This window comes from Leucoraja erinacea, chromosome 8 (assembly GCF_028641065.1).
Source record: "Leucoraja erinacea ecotype New England chromosome 8, Leri_hhj_1, whole genome shotgun sequence".
Taxonomy (NCBI): Eukaryota; Metazoa; Chordata; class Chondrichthyes; order Rajiformes; family Rajidae; genus Leucoraja; species Leucoraja erinaceus.
Window position 1 is genome coordinate 56,064,260 of NC_073384.1, and position 21,154 is coordinate 56,085,413.

General features: G+C 42.3%; 1 protein-coding gene across 1 annotated transcript in view; it reads right to left on the bottom strand.

Moving 5' to 3' along the window:
• Positions 1-21,154, bottom strand: part of kctd3 (potassium channel tetramerization domain containing 3) — a 52,304-nt gene that overhangs the window by 26,031 nt on the left and 5,119 nt on the right. Inside the window, exons 2-6 of the mRNA XM_055639740.1 lie at positions 16,369-16,422; positions 15,400-15,445; positions 9,855-9,928; positions 1,979-2,037; positions 1,456-1,536 (exon numbers count right to left, since the gene is read on the bottom strand). Of these exons, the coding sequence (XP_055495715.1) occupies positions 1,456-1,536; positions 1,979-2,037; positions 9,855-9,928; positions 15,400-15,445; positions 16,369-16,422 (314 nt within the window). The remainder of the gene's footprint in view (positions 1-1,455; positions 1,537-1,978; positions 2,038-9,854; positions 9,929-15,399; positions 15,446-16,368; positions 16,423-21,154) is intronic.

A 21,154-nucleotide genomic window follows, 5' to 3' on the forward strand; every position in this document is an offset into this window, starting at 1 on the left:
ATAGAGGCACAACAATAACTGTCCTCTAGTCTTCTAATACCTCACCAATCTCACCTCTTCATTCCTGTCCTGGGATAAACTTGATTTAAACATCCTACTGCCTTTTAAGCCATCTAACACCTTCTCCTTCATAATGGTGAAGCATATCACTGTCCCCTCCCCTGAATTTGCTAGCTTCCACATTCTTCATTAGGGTAAATGCAGATAAAATGCATTAATTTAAGTTGTTATTTCCCATGGAGAAACTTGGATTACTACACAGATCCTTAAGAAGACATACTCTTTCCCTAGCTATCCTTTTGCCTTAATACACATAAAATATTTTAGTCTTTTTCTTTATCTCATCACCAGGGATTTCCTATGGCCCATTTTTGCCCTCCTAATTTCCTCTGCTATTTCTCTTATACGTTTCAAGGGACCCGTTTAATCGCAGCGTCTATATCTGAGACATACCTCTTCCTTTTCCCTAACCAGACTGAAAAATCTCTCATTGAGCAAGGTTCTTTAATATTGTCAGCCTTGCCCTTCACTCCATCAAGACAATGCTAGCCTGAACTCTTCCTTTTTCACTTTTAAAGGCCTTCCCTTTGCCAGGCATCCCTCAAACGGCCTCACCCGGTCATTCCTATCAAATGCCATTGAATTAGTCTTCCTTATATTTAGGCTTTTAACATTCACAGACCTATTTTATAGCATAACTACCCTGAAGCTAATACATAATGGTCACCTTCCCCTAATGACCACAGTAAGAAATAGTATATTTCAAACAACAAACTAATTTTGCATTTAATCAGCACAAAACCTTCCATAACTGTGAAAAGATGGATTACCTAATTCCAGTCAAAGGAGAAAAGATAGTGAAGTTTAGGGAGAGAATTACCAGAACTAAGAACCAAAGTTGCTGAAGTTACAGGCAACTCTGATGCAGCAATTTCAACTATGGATATTAATGGTATAAGACTGATGGAGTTCAAAGATCTAGACTTGCAGGACTAGAAGGGATTATGCAGAGGGAATTATAAGATTGTGGAAGGATTTGAAAACATAACCAGAAAATTGAAAATTATAAAACTAAACCATCATCAAATTAAAATTGATTCATGAATGGATTTCAGTATTAAAAAAATATGCATACTAGAGTTTTTGTTCTAAAATATTTTCACCTATTTCATAAGAATGCTAGGTAGGGATTTTAGTTTGATTGGTTGTGGCTTTTCTCTCACAATAATTGCAGAACCTTTTTTGGGGGAGATTCAACAGGAACAAATGACCCGGAAATATGAAAAAAATACTGGCTGTTAGTAACTGCATATATGTGAAGTGAAGTGTGGAAACGTTATGAAAGGCTACTGTGTGTATATGTATTTGGTGTTGAAAGTATACTAGTAATACCATAATCACATATGGAAACACTTCAAATAAAATCTTAACATCTTAAAATCAAATCAAAATTACCTGGAGGAGGCAGGTACCCATGGAAGAGAACACTACCACATGACGATCGTTCAAGTTCTTCACACAGCAACAGGCGGCGAACTAATCAGGAATTTAAAATAAAAACACAATTTTAAAAATCGCTCCATATCTCTTCCCACATATTTATTACACTCCCAACAAATAAGAATCCTCTGACATTCTCTTCAATTTCAACAATAGATAGTAGAGGGATCAAATAAACCCGCATGTCTTTGGGACATGGGAGGAAACCAGAGCAACCAGGAAATTAGAAATTAATATTTAAAGCATTTGAAAAAGTATCTTCACTTCAAGGCTGGCTCTATGCATACCTTTTGCCTTGAATCAGTAACAACAAATGCAATCATTAACAACAAATGCAAAAAAACAAACAGTATGTAGGGATATTCCATTAATAAAGTTATCTTTTAATGTAAGCAATTGAAAAGTAATAACTAACTTAAAATTATCTGCACATCCTTTTTTTCTTACACTGCAATAAAATGTCAATGATACATCATACCTAGAGGTGTAATCCCATAAAATTCAGCTTCATGTCTCAGAACATTGATGTTTACTCCCCTGCAGGATAAAGAAAATGTCTGAGACAATATTTTTTAAATCAGCATACGTTACAAGACAAAATTAACTTAAGTCATCTATGTTTATGTCTTGAGGACATTTTCAACCATTTCTACGTGCCGAAACATGGCAGATGTCGTAGTATATGTTTAACTGTAAAGTTATCCATCTTGGTAGGAAAAACAAAAACAATGATACATTATCTAAGTGTTGTTAGATTAGGATATGTTGATGTATATAGAGACGTGCATCAGTTACTGAAAGGAAACATGCAGGTGAAGCAAGCAGTTTCAAAAAAACACAAATAGTATGTTGGTCTTTACAGTGCATTCAGAAAGTATTCAGACCCCTTCACTTTTTCCACATTTTGTTACATTACAGCCTTATTCTAAAAAGGATCAAATTATTTTTTTTATCATCAATCTACACACAATACCCCATAATAAAAAAGTGAAAACAGATGTTTTAAAGAAATAACTGAAATATCACATTTACATAAGTATTCAGACTCTTTACTCAGTACTTTGTTGAGGCACCTTTGGCAGCGATTGATTACAGCCTCAAGTCTTCTTGGGTATGACGCTACAAGCTTGGCACATCAGTATTTGGGTCATTTCTCCCATTTCTCTGCAGATCCTCTCAAGCTCTGTCAGGTTGGATGGGGAGCGTCAATGCACAGCTATTTTCAGGTCCCTCCAGAGATGCTCGATCAGGCTCAAGTCCGGGCTCTGGCTGGGCCACTCAAAGACATTCACAGACTTGTCACAAAGCCCCTCCTGCATTGTCATGGCTGTGTGCTTAGGGTCAGTGTCCTGTTGGAAGGTGAACCCCCGCCCCAGTCGAGGTCCAGAGCACTCTGGAGCAGGTTTTCATCAAGGATCTCTCTGTACTTTGCTCCGTTCATCTTTCCCTCGATCCTGGCTAGTCTCCCAGTACCAGCCGCTGAAAAACATCCCGACAACATGATGCTGCCACTACCATGCTTCATCGTAGGTATGGTATTGGCCAGGTGATGAGCGGTAACTGGTTGGCTCAAGACGTGACGCTTAGCATTCAGGCCAAAGAGTTCAATCTTGGTTTCATCAGACCAGAGAATCTTGTTTCTCATGGTCTGAGTGTCCTTTAGGTGCCGTTTGGCAAACTCCAAGTGGGCTGTCATGTGCCTTTTACTGAGGAGTGGCTTCCGACTGGCCACTCTACCATAAAGGCCTGATTGGTGGAGTGCTGCAGATACAGTTGCCTTCTGGAATGTTCTCCCATCTCCACAGAGGAACTCTGGAATTCCGTCAGAGTGACCATCTGGTCACCTCCCTGACCAAGGCCCTTCTCCCCCGATTGCTCAGTTTGGCCGGGCGGCCAGCTCCATGAAGAGTCCTGGTGCTTCCAAAGTTCTTCTGTTTAAGAATGACGTAGGCCACTCTGCTCTTCGGGACCTGCAATGCTGCAGAAACTGTTTTATACCCTTCCGCAGATCTGTGTCTCGACAAAATCCTGTCTCGAAGGTCTACGGACAATTCCTTCCTCTTCATGGCTTGGTTTTTGCTCTGACATGCAATGTCAACTGTGGAACCTTATATAGACAGGTGTACGCCTTTCCAAATCATATCCAATCAATTTAATTTACCACTGGTGGACTCCAATCAAGTTGTAGAAACATCTCAAGGATAATCAATGGAAACAGGATGAATCTAAGATCGATTTTGAGTGTCAGAGTAAAGAGTCTGAATACTTATGTAAATGTGATATTTTTTATTTATTTTTATTACTTTGCAAAAAATTCTAAACCTGTTTTTGCTTCTTAATTCTGGGGTATTATGTGTAGATTGATGATAAAAAAAAAAAGAATTTAATCCATTTTAAAATAAGGCTGTACTAGACAAAATGTGGAAGGTGAAGGGGTCTGAATGCACTGTATAGCAAAAGGATTTGCGTACAGGAACAAGGAAGTCTTGCTGATATTACACAGGGCCCTCGTGAGACCACATCTGGAAAATGATATGTCGTTAAGGTTTTCTCACCTCTTCAAGTTACACGATCAGAGATTTAGGACCAATGCAAGGAGAAATGTCTCCACTTGGACAAGGTGGACAATCTGTGGAATCTGCAACCTCAGAGGACCACAGAGGCCAATTCGCTGAATATTTTCACGCTACATTTCTGGATACTATATGCATCAATAGGGGTGCAGTGCCCTCCACAATGTTTGAGACAAATCCCCATCATTTATTTATTTGCCTCTGTACTCCACAATTTGAGATTTGTAAAAGAAAAAAATCACACGTGGTTAAAGTGCACATTGTCAGATTTTAATAAAGGCCATTTTTACACATTTTGGTTTCACCATGTAGAAATTACTGCTGTGTTTATGCATAGTCCTCCCCATTTCAGGGCACCATAATGTTTGGGACACAGCAATGTCATGTAAATGAAAGTAGTCGTGTTTAATATTTTGTTGCATTTCCTTTGCATGCAATAACTGCTTGAAGTCTGCGATTCATGGACATCACCAGTTGCTGGGTGTCTTCTCTGATGATGCTCTGCCAGGCCTGTATTGCAGCCATCTTCAGCTTATCCTTATTTTCCGGCCTAGTCCCCTTCAGTTTTTTTCCTCAGCATATAAAAGGCTCGCTTAATTGGGTTCAGATTGGGTGATTGACTTGGCCACTCAAGAATTTATAATTTTTTAGCTTTGAAAAACTCCTTTGTTGCTTTAGCAGTATGTTTGGGATCAACGTCTTGCTATAGAATGAACCACCAGCCAATGAGTTTTGAGGCATTTGTTTGAACTTGAGCAGATAGGATGTGGCTATACACTTCAGAATTCATTATGCTACTACCATCAACAGTTGCATAATCAATGAAGGTGTGAGTCAGTACCAATTGCCATCTCTTGTACGCACCCCTCTCTCTCTCTCTCTCTTCTCGCCCTCCCTCTTTTTCTCCCTCCCTCCCTACCCCTTTCCCTCCAACCCTATTTTTTCTCCCTCCCTCTCTCCTATTCCCTCCCTCCCTCCCCCTCTCCCTACCCCTCCCTTCTCTCCCCCCTTGAGCCCTCCTCCACCCCTCCTAAAATCCCTTGAGCTCACCCACCGTAACTAAAATCAAGGTAACCTTTCCAATGTAACTGCAATCCAGAACTAGTACCACTTTCACCAATAGGCTTATCCAGAGATTCCAAAGACTCAATTGTTAAACAATCAAATTTTCCAAAGAGAATTCCAGACTATGGCACTGTGGCCATAGCGCTATGTGTAAAACCCATAGCTTTATGTTTAAAGCCCATAGCGCTCCAGCCGACAGCTCCTCAGTTAAATTCTCATACATTAAACTGACAGCACTCTGTTTAAACTTGGAGCGGAACAGGCAGCGACTCTGGAGAGAGTGAATGGGTGATGTTTCTGGTCGAGACCCTTCTTCAGGCGGAACTGAACTCCGTATTTAAAATCCGTATTTAACAAAACAAAATCGAACATCAGTATTCTTATCGCATTTCCGTATAAAATATGGAAAATCCGTACTACTTAGCAGCTCTGTGATATGTTAATCTTCATCTCATCTGTCCACAAGACCTTTTTCCAGAACTGTGGTTGCTCTTTTAGGTACTTCTTGGCAAACTGTAACCGGGCCATCCTATTTTTGCGGCTAACCAGTGGTTTGCATCTTGCAGTGTAGCCTCTGTATTTCTGTTCATGAAGTCTTCAGCGGACAGTGGTCATTGACAAATCCGCACCTGACTCCTGAAGAGTGTTTCTGATCTGTTAAGACAGATGTTTGGGGATTTTTCTTTATTATAGGGAGAATTCTTCTGTCATCAGCTGTGGAGGTCTTCCTTGGCCTACCAGTCCCTTTGCGATTAGTAAGCTCACCAGTGCTCTCTTTATTCTGAATGATGTTCCAAACAGTTGATTTTGGTAAACCTGAGGTTTGGCTGATGTCTCTAACAGTTTTATTCTTGTTTCTCAGTCTCATAATGGCTTCTTTGACTTTCATTGGCACAACTTTGGTCCTCATGTTGATAAACAGCAATAAAAGTTTCCAAAGGTGATGGAAAGACTAGGTGCTGAGAACTCTCTTATACTTGCATTAAGGAGGCAATTCAACACACCTGAGCAATTACAAACGCCTGTCAAGCCATGTGTCCCAAACATTATGGTGCCCTGAAATGGGGGGACTATATGTAAATACAGCTGTAATTCTACGTGGTGAAACCAAAATGTATAAAAATGGCGTATAATAAAATCTGAGGGGCCATATTCTCTCTCTAGTTACCCTCTTTCCATTTATGTACATAAAATCTCTTTGTGTTTGCCTTACTATTATTTGCCAGAGCTATCTCCATTTTGTCTTCTAGATTTCCTCCTTTGGTATGCTCATCAGTTCTCAAAACTCCTTCAAGAATTTACTTCCTATCACCTGCCTATGCCTGTCCCATACACCCTCCTTTTTTTCTGCCAGTGCCTCAATTTCTCTCATCATCTCAGCTTCCTTATTCTCACTTGTTTTGCCCTTCACTCGGACAGGAAAATGCATGGCCTGAATTCTTGGGTATCCCTGGGAGCAATTGCTAAAATTCATCAAGAGTTAACTCTCATGCATTTAATTCATAGTGCAGCAGCTATTGGAGTTTAATGGAGTTTATATTTCAGGATAATAATGGGAACAAAATGTATAAAGTGGTATGATTTCTGTGTTTAACTATCCCTTAAAGATCCAAGCTTTTATTTTAATGTCAGGGATCAAGTCATTTACAATAAGTAGCTTGACACAATTGTGCTCCAAAGCAGCTAAGCATAAAACCCACAGGAGTTCAAATAACAAATATACAATGTTGTCAATCATACCCTTACACAAATCGGCTAGATCCAATATATCAAAATAATCTTAATGAAGTTTCTTACATTTGCAGAAGAGTAGTTTTTGCAATAAGTAGAAAACACTAAATTTAGTTCAAACTCTTATTACACTGATGACAACTAACTAATTTACATGATTTTATAAAGTTAAGGGCCTGTCCCACTTGGACGACCTAATCCACGAGTTTAGAAGACCCTAGACGGGTTGAAAAAAATGTCAAGGTCGTGTTGACTCGCCAAAGTAAAAGACCTCCTACGACCATGGTCTATGACTTCCTAACACCCCCCCTCGACCTGTCTTCCACACCTAAGACCAACTACGACGAGCTACGAGTGAAAAATTATCACATGATAAAATTATGTCATGTTTGCATTTTTTTTTCTCGGGCCGGTTACCGACCCAAGACTACCTACTATGACCTACCTATGAGTAAAAAGTATCAATTTTTTCCATGCCGACCCTTTTTTTACTTGTGGACATTTTTTATCAGGCTGGAAAAAATGCCGCGACCTACTTGAGGCCACGAGTACGCGGAGACCACTCACGAGCATGAGGAAGAGTTACGAAGACCTCCTATGACCTCGTGGCGACCATGCTGCGAGTATGAGTCAAGGGCAAACTCGGCAGAGGTCGTCAAGATGGGACAGGGGTCTTAACATGAAGAATTGTCATGAAGAAAATGTAGATGCATTTAAAAAATCCAGTCACTTTTTTGTTTAGAGGAATGAGGTATAAGACCGCAATATAGAAAAACTCTAATAATCTAGCACACTTGGGACTTTGATGCTGCCAGACATAATTCCCTGAGCTAATTCCCTTTAATTTGTTTTTACATGATATGATGATAAACTTTCCTGTGAACTTGACTGGTTTCAATGTTGTGCAGAAACTGGGCCCCAGTTAGTCTCAGGAAAGCATAGGAAACATCACCTGGGGAGCAAGATGCTGATCATCAGAATTACCTAATACGGGTGCACAACCTTTTATCCGAAAGCCTTGGGACCAGACAGACAATTCTGAATTTTCGTAATTCGGAATGGAATTTTTCTGGCTCGGCTAGAGTGCTCGGAATGGAAAGATTTTTGCGATCCCGGCAGTTATTTTATCACGGCTGGAGTCTCGTTTTTTTTCTTGCAGAATAGGAGAGAATAGGGAGGGTTTGGCTGGGATCATTTTCGCGCTCATCTTATGCGGGAGACAAGGGAGCTAACTGTGTTTGGCAGAACTCGGAAGTGATTGCCCGGCAAAAGCCCCTTACTCGATCGCGGATAGCGGCGCATCGGGGAGCGGCTTCTGGTGGTCCTGACGTCTCCTGGCCACCCCCTTAACAGGAGCTGAGACTGGGAATGGTACACCCTTGCAGGTGAGCAGGAGAGTGGGGTTGTTTGCAGTTGCAGAGGGAGGGGGCAAGGGTGGTACAGTTCCCAGTCTCAGCTCCTGTCCAGGGGGGTGGCCGGAGACGTCAGGACCAACAGGAACCCGCTCCCCGATGGGCCATTACAGCGACAAGTGGCAGTTCGCCCACAGCCCGAGCTGCGCCCCCTCATCCGCAACCCGGGTTCTTCTGGAGTTGGAACGGGGCTGGGCTAGAGTTGCTGCTGGCTGTCAGTCTCTGGGATCTCCGTGCTTGCAGTCGGTGTCCCGTTGGTCCTGACGTCTCCGGCCACCCCCCTGGACAGGAGCTGAGACTGGGAACTGTACCGCCCTTGCCCCTTCCCTCTGCAACTGCAAACAACCCCACTCTCCTGCTCACTTGCAAGGGCAGTACAGTTCCCAGTCTCAGCTCCTGTACAGGGGGGTGGCCGGAGACGTCACAGCCCGAGCTGCGCCCCCTCATCCGCAACCCCAAGACCAAGACGTACCTGGCACACCATCCGCTTCTGTCCCTACGGGAAGCGTGTTCCTCTGGAGTTGGAACGGGGCTGGGCAGCTGCTTGCTGTGGGTCTCTGGGATCCCCATGCTTGCAGTGGGCCTGGGGGTCGGTCCCGTTGGTCCTGACGTCTCCGGTGACTGGCACTGACCTGTTGGCATCGCCGACGTGAAGACAGTGCAAAGCCCCCGCGCCAGTGCAATGGGCGGGGAGCTGGAGAGGGGAGGGAAGGGGTCACACACATGGCCGGGAAGCAGAGGGGTGTAGGTGGGGTGAAACTGAAGGGAGCGACAATCTGCTGCTGCCTGCCCGCTGAGTTAAAAAGTTCCCACGCAAGACTCACAATACACTGTGTATCGTAAGTCTACCGTGGGAACTTTTTAACTCAGCGGGCAGGCAGCAGCAGATTGTCAATTATTAACCCTCCCGCGCAATATACCCTCACCTTCTCTTTTATGAATTGGGATTTAGTTCCCCTTTCTTCGAGGAACGACCGGAGGTTCCGCTGTCACCTCTGCGGGCCGCCCTCGGTGAATGTCATCAAGGACCTTTCTTCAAGGACCGAAAAAATGTCCGCTATTCGGAGCTTTTCGTTATTTGGAATTTCGAATAAAAGGTTGTGCACCTGTAGTTGGATTGCAGATTATTGGAGTTCTGCAGTACTCATGATTCTAAACTAGGATTAGGATCGTTAGGAGACAAAAAAAAATCAAGACTGAGTGGGAATACAGTGATTCACATCCATAAGACTAAAGTTTGCAGTTCATACAAATCAACAATAAAATGTAAAAACTCAAGCTGTTTTATAAAGTTTATGTTTTAGATTATCTTAAGACTTTCTGTGGGACCCAATGCAAAAGAGCAAGATCTCCTCTGTTTTGCTTTTAAACTTAATGCATACGTGGCCAATTACAACTGGCAAAACATGTAGATCCTTCCTCAAAATAACAAATTTCAACGGTCAAGAGGTCTGAGGCGTTTCAAAAAGTATGTTTTTGAAGGAGAGAGAAATAAAGTGATAGTATAGCAAATTTCTATTATTGTAACGGTTTAAGTACTGTATACATTTTCTGAAAGTAAATTATTCCTTACCTTAAATCTAACTCTTTTGTTCTAAGAAAATTCAGTATTGGTGCAAATGCAGTGGGATCACGATCAATAAATATCTATGGGAAAAGCATTTTAGTAACAATGCAAGAAATGTTTTTAAATATTTAATGTGGAGCTCATATAAAGATGGCCACAATAAAAGCCATGACAATATAAAAAGTATAAAGTTTCAAAGATTTGGTTAGTACTTTTAAGCATTTCTGTAAAATAAAGATGGGCCAGCAACAAACCATTACATTATTATTCTGATGTAACGCGACAACTCATTACCAGTGATTCAATATAATCCAAGTTTTCATCTGATATTTAGGGAAGAAAAACCATGCTTTTATTTAATTCCTTACTTGGTATCGGGTGGGGGGGGGTCAGGAAACAGCTGCTGTCAATTTGATGAAGGCATATGCACAGTGATGTTAATTACCGAGTTCTAGGATTTAGACTCAGGGACAATGAAGGACCACAAATAATTTTTCAAATCATGATGGTGCGCAACTTGGTGAGAAACATGGAAGTAATAGAGTCCCAAGCAGTAGATGCCATTGTGGTGATTAGGAGGTGCTTGGGAGGTGCTGTTAAATTGTATTGGGCAAGTAACAGTGCTGCATTTTATAGATGGCCCCTCTGCAATGGTGGGGAAGAGAATAAATATTAAGGGTGGTCGAAAGGGTGCCGCTCAAGCTGGCTACATTGTTCTGGATAGTGTTCAGCCTCTTTAGAATTGTTGGAGCTGCACTCATCCAAGCATCAGAGAGCATTCCTCCATACTCCAGACTTGGAAAAAGGTTTTGGGGCATTAGGTGAGTACCTCATCACAGGATACCCTAACGCTATCCTGAATAAGGGTCTCGACTCGAAACGTCACCCATTCCTTCTCTCCAGAGATGCTGCCTGTCCCGCTGAGTTGCTCCAACCTGCTCCACTCAAGATATTTATGTGGCTAACCTGGTTGTGTATCTGCCTAATGATGGACCACCCAATATGTTGATATTGGAGGAGCACCCATGATGTGGATTATGGCGATGCTATTGAACATCAAGAGTAGGTAGTTATACTTTCTCTAGTTGGAGATAGTCTAGTGCAGTGTTTCTCAGCCGTTTTACCCTTGCAGAACGCTTGAAATAATTTTCATGCCTCAGGGAACCCCTGAGTTGGGGGTTGCCGGGCACGCCGCCATTTTGAGATCGCTATTTTGACTCGCGTCACAACGGTGATCTCTGATGCCACAACGGGGACCCATCAGCTGCGCAGTTGGGGAAGGATCGCTGGGCTGGGATCGCCATTTTAACATCCAGAGTTGTGTATCGGTCAGTGCTACGGGGGGAATATTGCGTTGGGGGAGGGGACCTAACGGTCCACGCTCAGGGGTGTCAAACTCATTTTATGGCACGTGTCGCTCTGGGCATCTTGCGACTTCATGCGGGCCGGATCAGTACTGCACGTGCGAACGCACGCACGCTCCCACAGCTTTAGTTGCCTTTGTTTTTTCAACCAGCTCTCATGTGTCTCAGTCTCTGCTATAACTACAAAATGTTTCACTTTATGAATTTAATTTCTTATGAAGAAGATTGCCTAGCAAGCATTACTTTTATGATTGGTATTAACTTACAGTCGTAGGCTACAAGAAAGTTGTGATGAGAGAGAAAAAACGATGCTATTTTGGCTAAGAATAAACCATTTGAAATCGAACATTAACAGACAAATGTAGACCTTAATGGAACAAATAGTTGTTTTGTTGCGTGTACTTCTCCGCCATATTTTAGAGCTGGCATCCAAGAGAGACCGGGGGTTGTGGCCTCTCCCGGTCAGTGCGGGATTCTGGGATGATCGGGAGACTGAGAGTGGGTTTGCGGTCGGCTGAGCTTGTTAATACTGGCTAAATTGGAGAGGCTAGGACTTCAAAATGGGTTAAAAGCTTCAGGGCTGCTGGGAGATTTGGTCAATTTGGAATTGCTCTCTGCAGAGCTGAGACAAGCTGTGAAGTGGTGCCTAGAGCCCTAGATACAATTTGCAAGAAGAATAAGACAATCTGCAGACCCTGTCAATTAGGTGCAAAATGCATAGAATGGATTAGATGGCAGCAAACCAGACATACACCTTGTAAATAATGTTGCAGAGTTTAACTTTGCCGAGTGTTGATTGGATGAGGTATTGAGCCTTGTCTGGGTTTCTGCCAGATCAGGGTAAATGTTTCTAAGTTGGCTTCCTTGCGAAGTCCGGTTTGAATACAATGTATTATTGGGTTAGGGAAATGTCTGTTAAGTATGGGGTTAATCGATATCTGTAATTGGATTATTAAGAGACCACCCCCATGTGTTTCGGACCCTCGAGGTCCGGAGACCTATAAAGGTCCGCTGCCACGAGGTCCAGCGTCGATCTTCTGGGAAAGCGCTTGGGACTGCGTGAACCTCTGGAGTGTCTCTGTCTGAGCAAGGCCTAGAGGGCTTGGACAGGCAGATATGAGGATTGAACCACTGGTGGGATAGGTACAGTAGTTGAACTGTAATGCACTTTTGTTGAAATGAAATGTAGTTGTGTCAAGTACTTGATTCAGTGTTTTTACTGAAACTAGACTGGGGGGGAAGCTTAGAAAAGAGCAAATTACAAGACCCCTCTCCTCCACCATGCTGCTCCACACAGTGTAAAAAGAAAAGTATCCACCGCGCAGCCCACACCGCTACAATGTTGGGGTTTTTTCCTCACAACATTAGAACATACTGTAAAATACTTGGTAAAAATGTAAAAACTGGCCCTAGTGTAGGATTGTGTTAACGTGTGGGGATCACTGCTCGGTGCTAACTTGGTGGGCCGAACAGCCTGTTTCTGTGCTGTATCACTAAACTAAGCTAAACAAAAATTCTGAAGTTTTGATGAAACAAACAAAACTATCTTCCCTTGCAAGCAGGCTGGCAAATGGGTCAAATTAATTTGTTTTAGTTGTCAAAACCAGACAGAAGATTAGATTTTCTTTTTAAACAGGTTGGTTAAAATCTGAAACCACTACCCAATAGGTCAGTGGCATTCTTTGCAAACTTTCAAAAGCTAAATAAGCATGCAGTTGAGCTCAAATTTACAAGATTATGGAAATAACAAAAACTCTGGTGCCAGGCTAAAGCATATTGCTCCAAATAATTGGCTCCGACACAATATATTTTTCTGTGTTCTAAGAATTTGTGAAACATGTTTATTTCCCCGAATCATTTTCAAGAGATGAAGTCATGAACATGACTTGTTTACCAGCAGATGGCATTAGGGGATTGCAGTATTTCAATACAATAGAATCCTGTTGCAATTAGCATCTGGAATCATTACAGTAATGTACTGTAATCTCTTGCCCAGCCAAAACTAGAATACTGCTGCTGTCAAGGGATACAGTTTTCATAGGAAGTTTCTGCATTCAAAAGACTCGCAATACAGTAATCAGAACATAGGCTTTGCCCCCCCTCCTTCTCTCTCTCTGTAAGGAAAATGCAATGCATAACAGCCACAAATTAATTTCCCAACCACAGGGCTGGTATTTTTACCAATGCTATCACAGTGCATTTTCTACTATCTGCAGGAGTAGATGATGATTAGAACAAGAAAGAATCAGCTTTAATAATCAGCCATAACTCTCACACAAATCAGCCATTTTGAGTTCAAGTCCCACTTCAGTGCCTGCAGCACAAACAAAATACATGCTAACTGCAGTATGAAGGGAAAGCTATACTATCAGTAAGGCAGGTGTTTAAGATATGTGGGTGTTGGTGCTTAAAGCCTGTTTTTTTTTTCATAGATGACTAATAATTAAAAAAATGAAGGCATTATTTTGAAGAACATGAGTGATCTTTGATGTTTTACCCAATATTAAAACTTCATCCTTTTGGAAGCAAAGAATGTAATCTTTATCACAGCACTATTTGTCAACCTTGCTTTGGACAAATTAGCTGCCACATTATTTACTTCATGATGCTGACCAAGCCGATGACTGAGGAAAAACTTAAAGGGGCATATAAATGCAAATCTTGCTTTTCTATTTTGAATAGAAATGTTATGTAAGCCTTTCTTTAAGGAAGTAAATTGAATCCAGTGTCATTAATATACTCAATTAAAAAAACAACCAGTCAGCAATTTTGTGTAAGTATTTTAAGGTTTCAGCTAACTTTTAAACATATTTACCCCTATTCTGCTGGAGTACAATATAGTAATCATTTCAATGGCAGTGAAGGAACAAACACTTTCTCCCCAGCTTTGTATCAGCAAATTTAGTTTTGAAGATCACAAGAAATATACAGATGTGCATTGTATGTGGAGAGGATGTTTCCACTAGAGGGAGAGTCTAGGACTAACGGTCATATCCACAGAATTAAAAGACGTTCCTGTAGAGGAAGACCAGGAGGATTTGTTTTAGTCAGGTGGTGAATCTATGAAATTCTTTGCCACAGAAGGCTGTGGAGGTCAAATCAATGGATATTTTTACGACAGAAATAGATTTTTGATTAGTATGGGTGTCAAAGGTTATGCGGTGAAGGAAGTAGAATGGGGTTAGAAGGGAAATATAGATCAGCCATGATTGAATAGCAGAGTAGACTTGATGGGCCGAATGGTCTAATTCTGCTCCTATCACATGACCTGATGATAACAAAGACAATTCAAATAATTGTTGCTCCTCCTTTCAGGGAGACGTTTCCACTGAACATTACAGAGTATCGTGTTTTCATGAATTCAAGATTTAAGCCTTCATAGTTCTACATTAATTATGTTATGTGTCAAAAAATACTTTTCACCATCAGGTCTCCTTCAACTTTTTCCTGTGAGTGTGTGTGGGGGGGGGGGGGGGGGGGGGGGGGGGGGGGCATCGCTTAATTTTAAAAAAATAAACATTTTGGGTAAACTTTTATCAACACGTTCTGAAAATCACCCAGTTTTAAACCGAAAAGTCCACACTTCAACAAACATTCCTTTAACTCATTACTATTATGCTCGGGATCAGTCATGCGAGTCATCCAAAGCAGACTTGAATAGTTTGAGCTTTACTGTCAAGAAATGGGAATACTTCTGTGGAGGAGTGAGCAGAACCTAACTATCTTACTCTTCCATTCTTTTGCCCTGGTGATTATCACCAAAGAAAGGACACTGTAGGCATCAAAAACATTATAGGAAATAAGATTCCAGGAAATATGTTTCCATTTCATCTTTTGCTACTTGATCCAGTTATGATGTCAAGACGCCACCAATAGAACTATCAAGAAACACAGTTGCTCCTCAAATAGTAGGAAAAGGTTAGATATCCACACTGCCACGGTTGAAAAGAATGCACTGTAGGTAGAGAAACATTAGCTTGGATCCATTTTACCACTTACATGAACAATTAATACTTGCAAAAACAAACTCCCTAGCCAAGCAGCAGAGTAAAACATATGGCTTTGTGCGATTTTTGAATTGGTGCAAAATAGAAAATTATCCTTTAATAGTGATTTTTAAGAAATTTGTGTGACAACCAAATTCTGCTTTCAAAACTATTAAAAAAACTAAAGAAATATCAGCTTACTGCTCCAGTTTCATCCCGTAGTGTTGAGATTCTCCCGCTCAGCAAGCTGCAATAAAAACAGTAGACAAGGGAAGTAGTTTGAAGAGCTATTTCAAAGTTCAAAGTCAAACTCTTAATCAATTCTGAATAATATACATGCACATATTACGAATGACCTGTCCTTCAGAGGATTCAACTGAAAATAAATAAATACCATGCTGCCCCACAGTGTAAAGAGAAAAGTATCCACCGCGAGCCCGCACCGCTACAATGGTGTTTTTTCCCCATTCAAAATAAATAAATACTCATGTGATCCACATTGCATAATTAGGTAAACATTCAGGGTACCTTTAATAACATTTCAGAAACGGGATTTGAGCAACTCTATGGAGATCTTACGTTTCCACCCAATTTAATGGAGGACATAATATGCATATGCCGACAGTTCTGTGTGGTCGATTATGAAGTCAAGGAGGTTCCACAAAGAAAAACAAACATCTATTTTGGGTTTCTTCAAATATTGAGAAACTGTAATTGTGACATGAAACACACTAATAATATTGATTTTATTCTTCCATTTGTGTTACAGGTATAAATACCATGTGTGTAAAAGGTATAGAAGTGTGAAAATGCACACCTCCAGATTCAGGGACATTTTCTTCCCAGCTGTTATCAGGCAACTGAATCATCCTGCCACAACCAGATAGCAATACTGAACTACTATCTACCTCATTGGTGACCCTTGTTCAGAGTTTGCTGGCTTTACCTTGCACGTTATTCCCTTATCATGTATCTATACACTGTAAATGGCTCAATTGTAATCATGTATAATCTTTCCGCTGACTGGATAGCAGGCAACAAAAGCTTTTTACTGCACCTCGGTACACGTGACAATAAATAAACTAGCCTGAACAGTTTTGAGGGATGCCATTTCAAATTACAAGGCTATTCGAGGTGCATTAAAATCAGTATTTTAAGTTCCACTCTTACCTGGAGAAAAAGGAGTCTGGAATCCACATTAGTGTTTGCCTGGAGGTACTGAACCTACAACCACAAAAACAGGTTTAATTTTTTTATCACTCCAAAAGTTCAGATATGAAATGATGACCACGCAGCCAATGGCTTTTTGGATTCCCCATAACAAACCGCTCAGATTTTAGAAACATTTACATTTCTATCAGACAAATATAAATCTGGAGCCATCTAGTGGTTATAATGTCCTACCCCTTAAATAGAAGAAACTTAGTGAGAAAGACTAGAGGGTGGCACAGTGGCACAGCAGTAGAGCAGTAGACTCATTGGCTTGGTATAATTGTAAATTGTTCCTAGTGTGTGTTGGATAGTGATAGTGCGCGGGGATCTCTGATTGGCGCGGACTCGGTGGGCTGAAGGGCCTGTTTTTGCGCTGTATTTCTAATCTAAACTAAGCAGCTAATTGTTCAGGTCTTGCAAAATAAGATCCTTCATTAGATTTTTTCACACTGTATCTGTTATGCTCTGTTGAAAGAAGATTACTGTTTGATTGTCACTAATTGTACGTGGGGAGAAAAACATGATGTTTTCGAAAAAGTGAGGAAAGAATGGGTCGACTGGGCTTGTATTAACTGGAATTTAGAAGGATGAGAGGTAATCATATAAAACATACAATTCTTAAAGGATTAGACAGGTTAGATGCAGGAAAAAAAATCCTGATGTTGGGGGAGTCCAGAACCAGGTGTCACAGTTTAAGAATAAGGGGTAGGCAGTTTAGGACTGAGATGAGGGGGAAAAATTCACCCAGAGAGTTGTAAATCTGTGGAATTCAATACCACAGAAGGCAGTGGCAGCCAAATACACTGGGTGTTTTCAAAAGGGAATTAGATTTAGCTCATGGGGATAAAGAAATCAAGGTATATGGGGAAAAAGCAGGAATGGGGTACTGATTTTAGATGTTCCGCCATGATCATATTGAATGACTCAAAAGACCGAGTGGCCTACTCCCAATTTCTTCTAATATACAAGATTCCCAATTAAAGCAGTCGCTATCGTAATGACTATAGATATTTTCCAGTTATAAAAGTAATGTTTGACTTATTTTCCCTTATCTCTTAACAAACCACAGTTTAAATAAAATAATTTAACTTAATGTTTACAAAAGTATGTTTACGCCCTTAGAAAAGGGTGGCACAGTGGTAGATCCTGACTGCGGGTGCTGTCTGTACGAAGGTTGTACGTTCTCGCCGTGACCTCGTGGGTCTCCTCCGAGATCTTCGGTTTCCTCCAAAGACATACAGGTTTGTAGGTTAATACGGGTAAATTATCCCCAGCGTGTGTAGGATAGTGTCAGTTTGCGTGGATCGTTGGTCGATGTGGACTCGGTGGGCCTAAGAGCCCGTTTCCCTGATTACTTAAAACAATCTGACTTCTAGGTGAGTTATCTCCCACTATGGAAACTACACACTGAAATTTCATCATTCTTACATCTATGAAAGAACGTTACCTCATTAATTCATGTTCAGCAACACCATTTTTTAAGGAAGAAGCTGTCAACTGGCTCATGAGTGTCACAGCAATGCTGACAGAACTTACTGTTCCTTGAACAAATAATGTTCATTTAACAAAAGATTATTTCTAACAATTAAGATGTATTATAATTTGGCAATGTAGGTATTTTGAAACAAGTTAGCACTGTGACATCCCATGGATTTAGAATGTTTAATTTTAAAAAGTATCAAAAAATACTTTTGAACATTACAATAAATGAGCAAACTTTATTCAAGGAGCTCATGATAATTACTACAGGTGCACAACCTTTTATCCGAAGTTCCAAATAACGAAAACCTCCGAATAGCGACATTTTTTCAGTCCTTGAAGAAAGGTCCTTGAAAACGTTCACCGAGGGCGGCCCGCAGAGGTGACAGCAGAACCTCCGGTCGGTCCTCGAAGAAAGGGGAACTAAATCCCCATTCATAAAAGAGAAGGTGAGGGTATATTGCGCGGGAGGGTTAATAATTGACAATCTGCTGCTGCCTGCCCGCTGAGTCAAAAAGTTCCCACGGTAGACTCACGATACACAGTGTATCGTGAGTCTTGCGTGGGAACTTTTTAAACTCAGCGGGCAGGCAGCAGCAAATTGTCGCTCCCTTAAGTTTCATCCCACCTACACCCCTCTGCTTCCAGGCCATGTGTGTGACCCCTTCCCTCCCTTCTCCAGCTCCCCGCCCATTGCACCGGCGCGGGGGTTTTGCACTGTCTTCACGTCGGAGCCAGTGCCAGTCACCGGAGACGTCAGGACCAACGGGACACCGGCCCCCAGGCCCACTGCAAGCACGGAGATCCCAGAGACCCACAGCCAGCAGCAGCCCAGCCCCGTTCCAATTCCAGAGGAACACACTTCCCGTAGGGACAGAAGCTGATGGTGTGCAAGGTGCGTCTTGGTCTTGAGGTTGCGGATGAGGGGGCGCAGCTCGGGCTGTGACGTCTCCGGCCACCCCCCTGTACAGGAGCTGAGACTGGGAACTGTGGGGTTGTTTGCAGTTGCAGAGGGAGGGGGCAAGGGCGGTACAGTTCCCAGTCTCAGCTCCATTCCAGGGGGGTGACCGGAGACGTCAGGACCAACGGGACACCGACTACAAGCACGGAGATCCCAGAGACTCACACCCAGCAGCAACTCTAGCCCAGCCCCGCTCCAACTCCAGAGGAACCCGGGTTGCGGATGAGGGGGCGCAGCTCGGGCTGTGGGCGAACTGCCACTTGTCGCTGTAGCGGCGCATAGGGGAGCGGGTTCCTGTTGGTCCTGACGTCTCCGGCCATCCCCCTGGACAGGAACTGAGAGACGTCAGGACCACCAGAAGCCGCTCCCCGGTGCGCCGCTACAGCGACAAGTGGCAGTTCGCCCACAGCCCGAGCTGCGCCCCCTCATCGGGACACCGACCCCCAGGCCCACTGCAAGCACGGAGATCCCAGAGACTCACAGCCAGCAACAACTCTAGCCCAGCCCCGCTCCAACTCCAGAGGAACCCGGGTTGCGGATGAGGGGGCGCAGCTCGGGCTGTGGGCGAACTGCCACTTGTCGCCGTAGTGGCCCATCGGGCAGCGGATTCCTCTGGAGTTGGAGGGACAGGGAGACACAGCGGCTTTTGAGAATGGTGGGCAATCACTTCCAAAGTTCTGCCCACACAGTCAGTACACCTCTCCTACACTTGTCTCCCGCACTAAGATTATCTCGCAGAGAATGATCCCAGCCTAACCCTCCCTATTCTCTCCTATTCTGCAAGAAAAAACTACATTGAAGACTCAAACTCGCGATCGAGTAACTGCCGGGATCGAGGCGCAAACTCGCGACCTCGCGGATATGAGCCGAGCACTCTACCACTGAGCCAGCCGTTAAAATCTACGCTAAAAATCTTCCATTCCGAAAGCCGAAAAATTCTGAATTACGAAAAGTGTCTGGTCCCAAGGCTTTCGGATAAAAGGTTGTGCACCTGTACTTCAAGCTTTTCCAATATGCCAGCACATTATGCAATAACTTGCACCACAATACAGTTCATTCTACTTGGGTCAGATCCATTTCTCAATCCATAACCATGTAGACTGGTTGATAAAGCCTGCATTATATTAATCATGCAGCTGTTGTAATAAGAATGATTAAAATGTTTTCAGAAATTTTCCATCAAAAACAATTATTTTATGGTTATATTCAACGTGAGGGAACCTAGGGTCTGATTAGAACTTTTCCAATTTGAAGAGTCCAGAACCACCAAGCACTGAAGAAGGGTCTCGACCGGAAACACCACCCATTCCTTCTCTCCAGGCCTGTCCCCACTGAGTTACTCCAGCATTTTGTGTCTATCTTCAGTATAAACCAGCATCTGCAGTTCCTTGCTACACCACCACTTTTAGGTTAAAGCAAGGAAGCAATTAAAAGTTCTTTCTACATAGGATCAAATGTGCCAAATCTCAAATAGGCAGGATTTTTTCAAATACACTCTCTGCTGCTTCAATAACATTTCCCTTATTTTAGTTTAGTTCAACATGGGCCACCAAGTCCACAACAACCAGCGATCACCTGTACACTAATTCTCTCCTACACACCAGGGAGAATTTACAGAAGCCAATTAACCTACAAACCTGCACGTGTTTGGAATGTGGAAGGAAGGCAGGACACCCGGAGAAAACCCATGCAGTCACAAAGAGAATGTACAAACAGGTCTCTGGCACTGTAAGACAGCAAATCTACCGCTACACCACTGTGCCACCCTTTTGCACACCAACCATATCTCGCTTACAAACAAGATTCAAGAAAAAGCAGCTCACCTTCTGTCTGGATAAACTCTTGGGGTTAATATTGGATTTAACAATTTCAGGTAACTATAATTTCCACACACATGGCAAGACAATTGGTAATGTGTCCAATTTACAACTGGCAAATCATCCTGCCTCAGCCATTGCACAAAACAACTCAATATATGATTATCAATGCTCAGACACAACTCATTACAACACTCTTCCTATATGTATCTTGGTATTTTTTTTAATAAATTGTAGTCATGGCAATAATCTGTAATATGCCAACCACTTTAGACAGTTCTATAACCCAGAAATATTTTACATAATACAAGGATTCGCATGTGCTTATATCCTCAAACAAGATTGGCATGCATCAAATGGAAATGGCTCCAACACATGACAGTGCCTTAAGGGATTAACCAATTATAACAATCAACAAAGTGGATTACAATTGTTTACTGCATTTCCCTGGTTTACTGTCAACCATATTAATAGACTTTTGTCATCA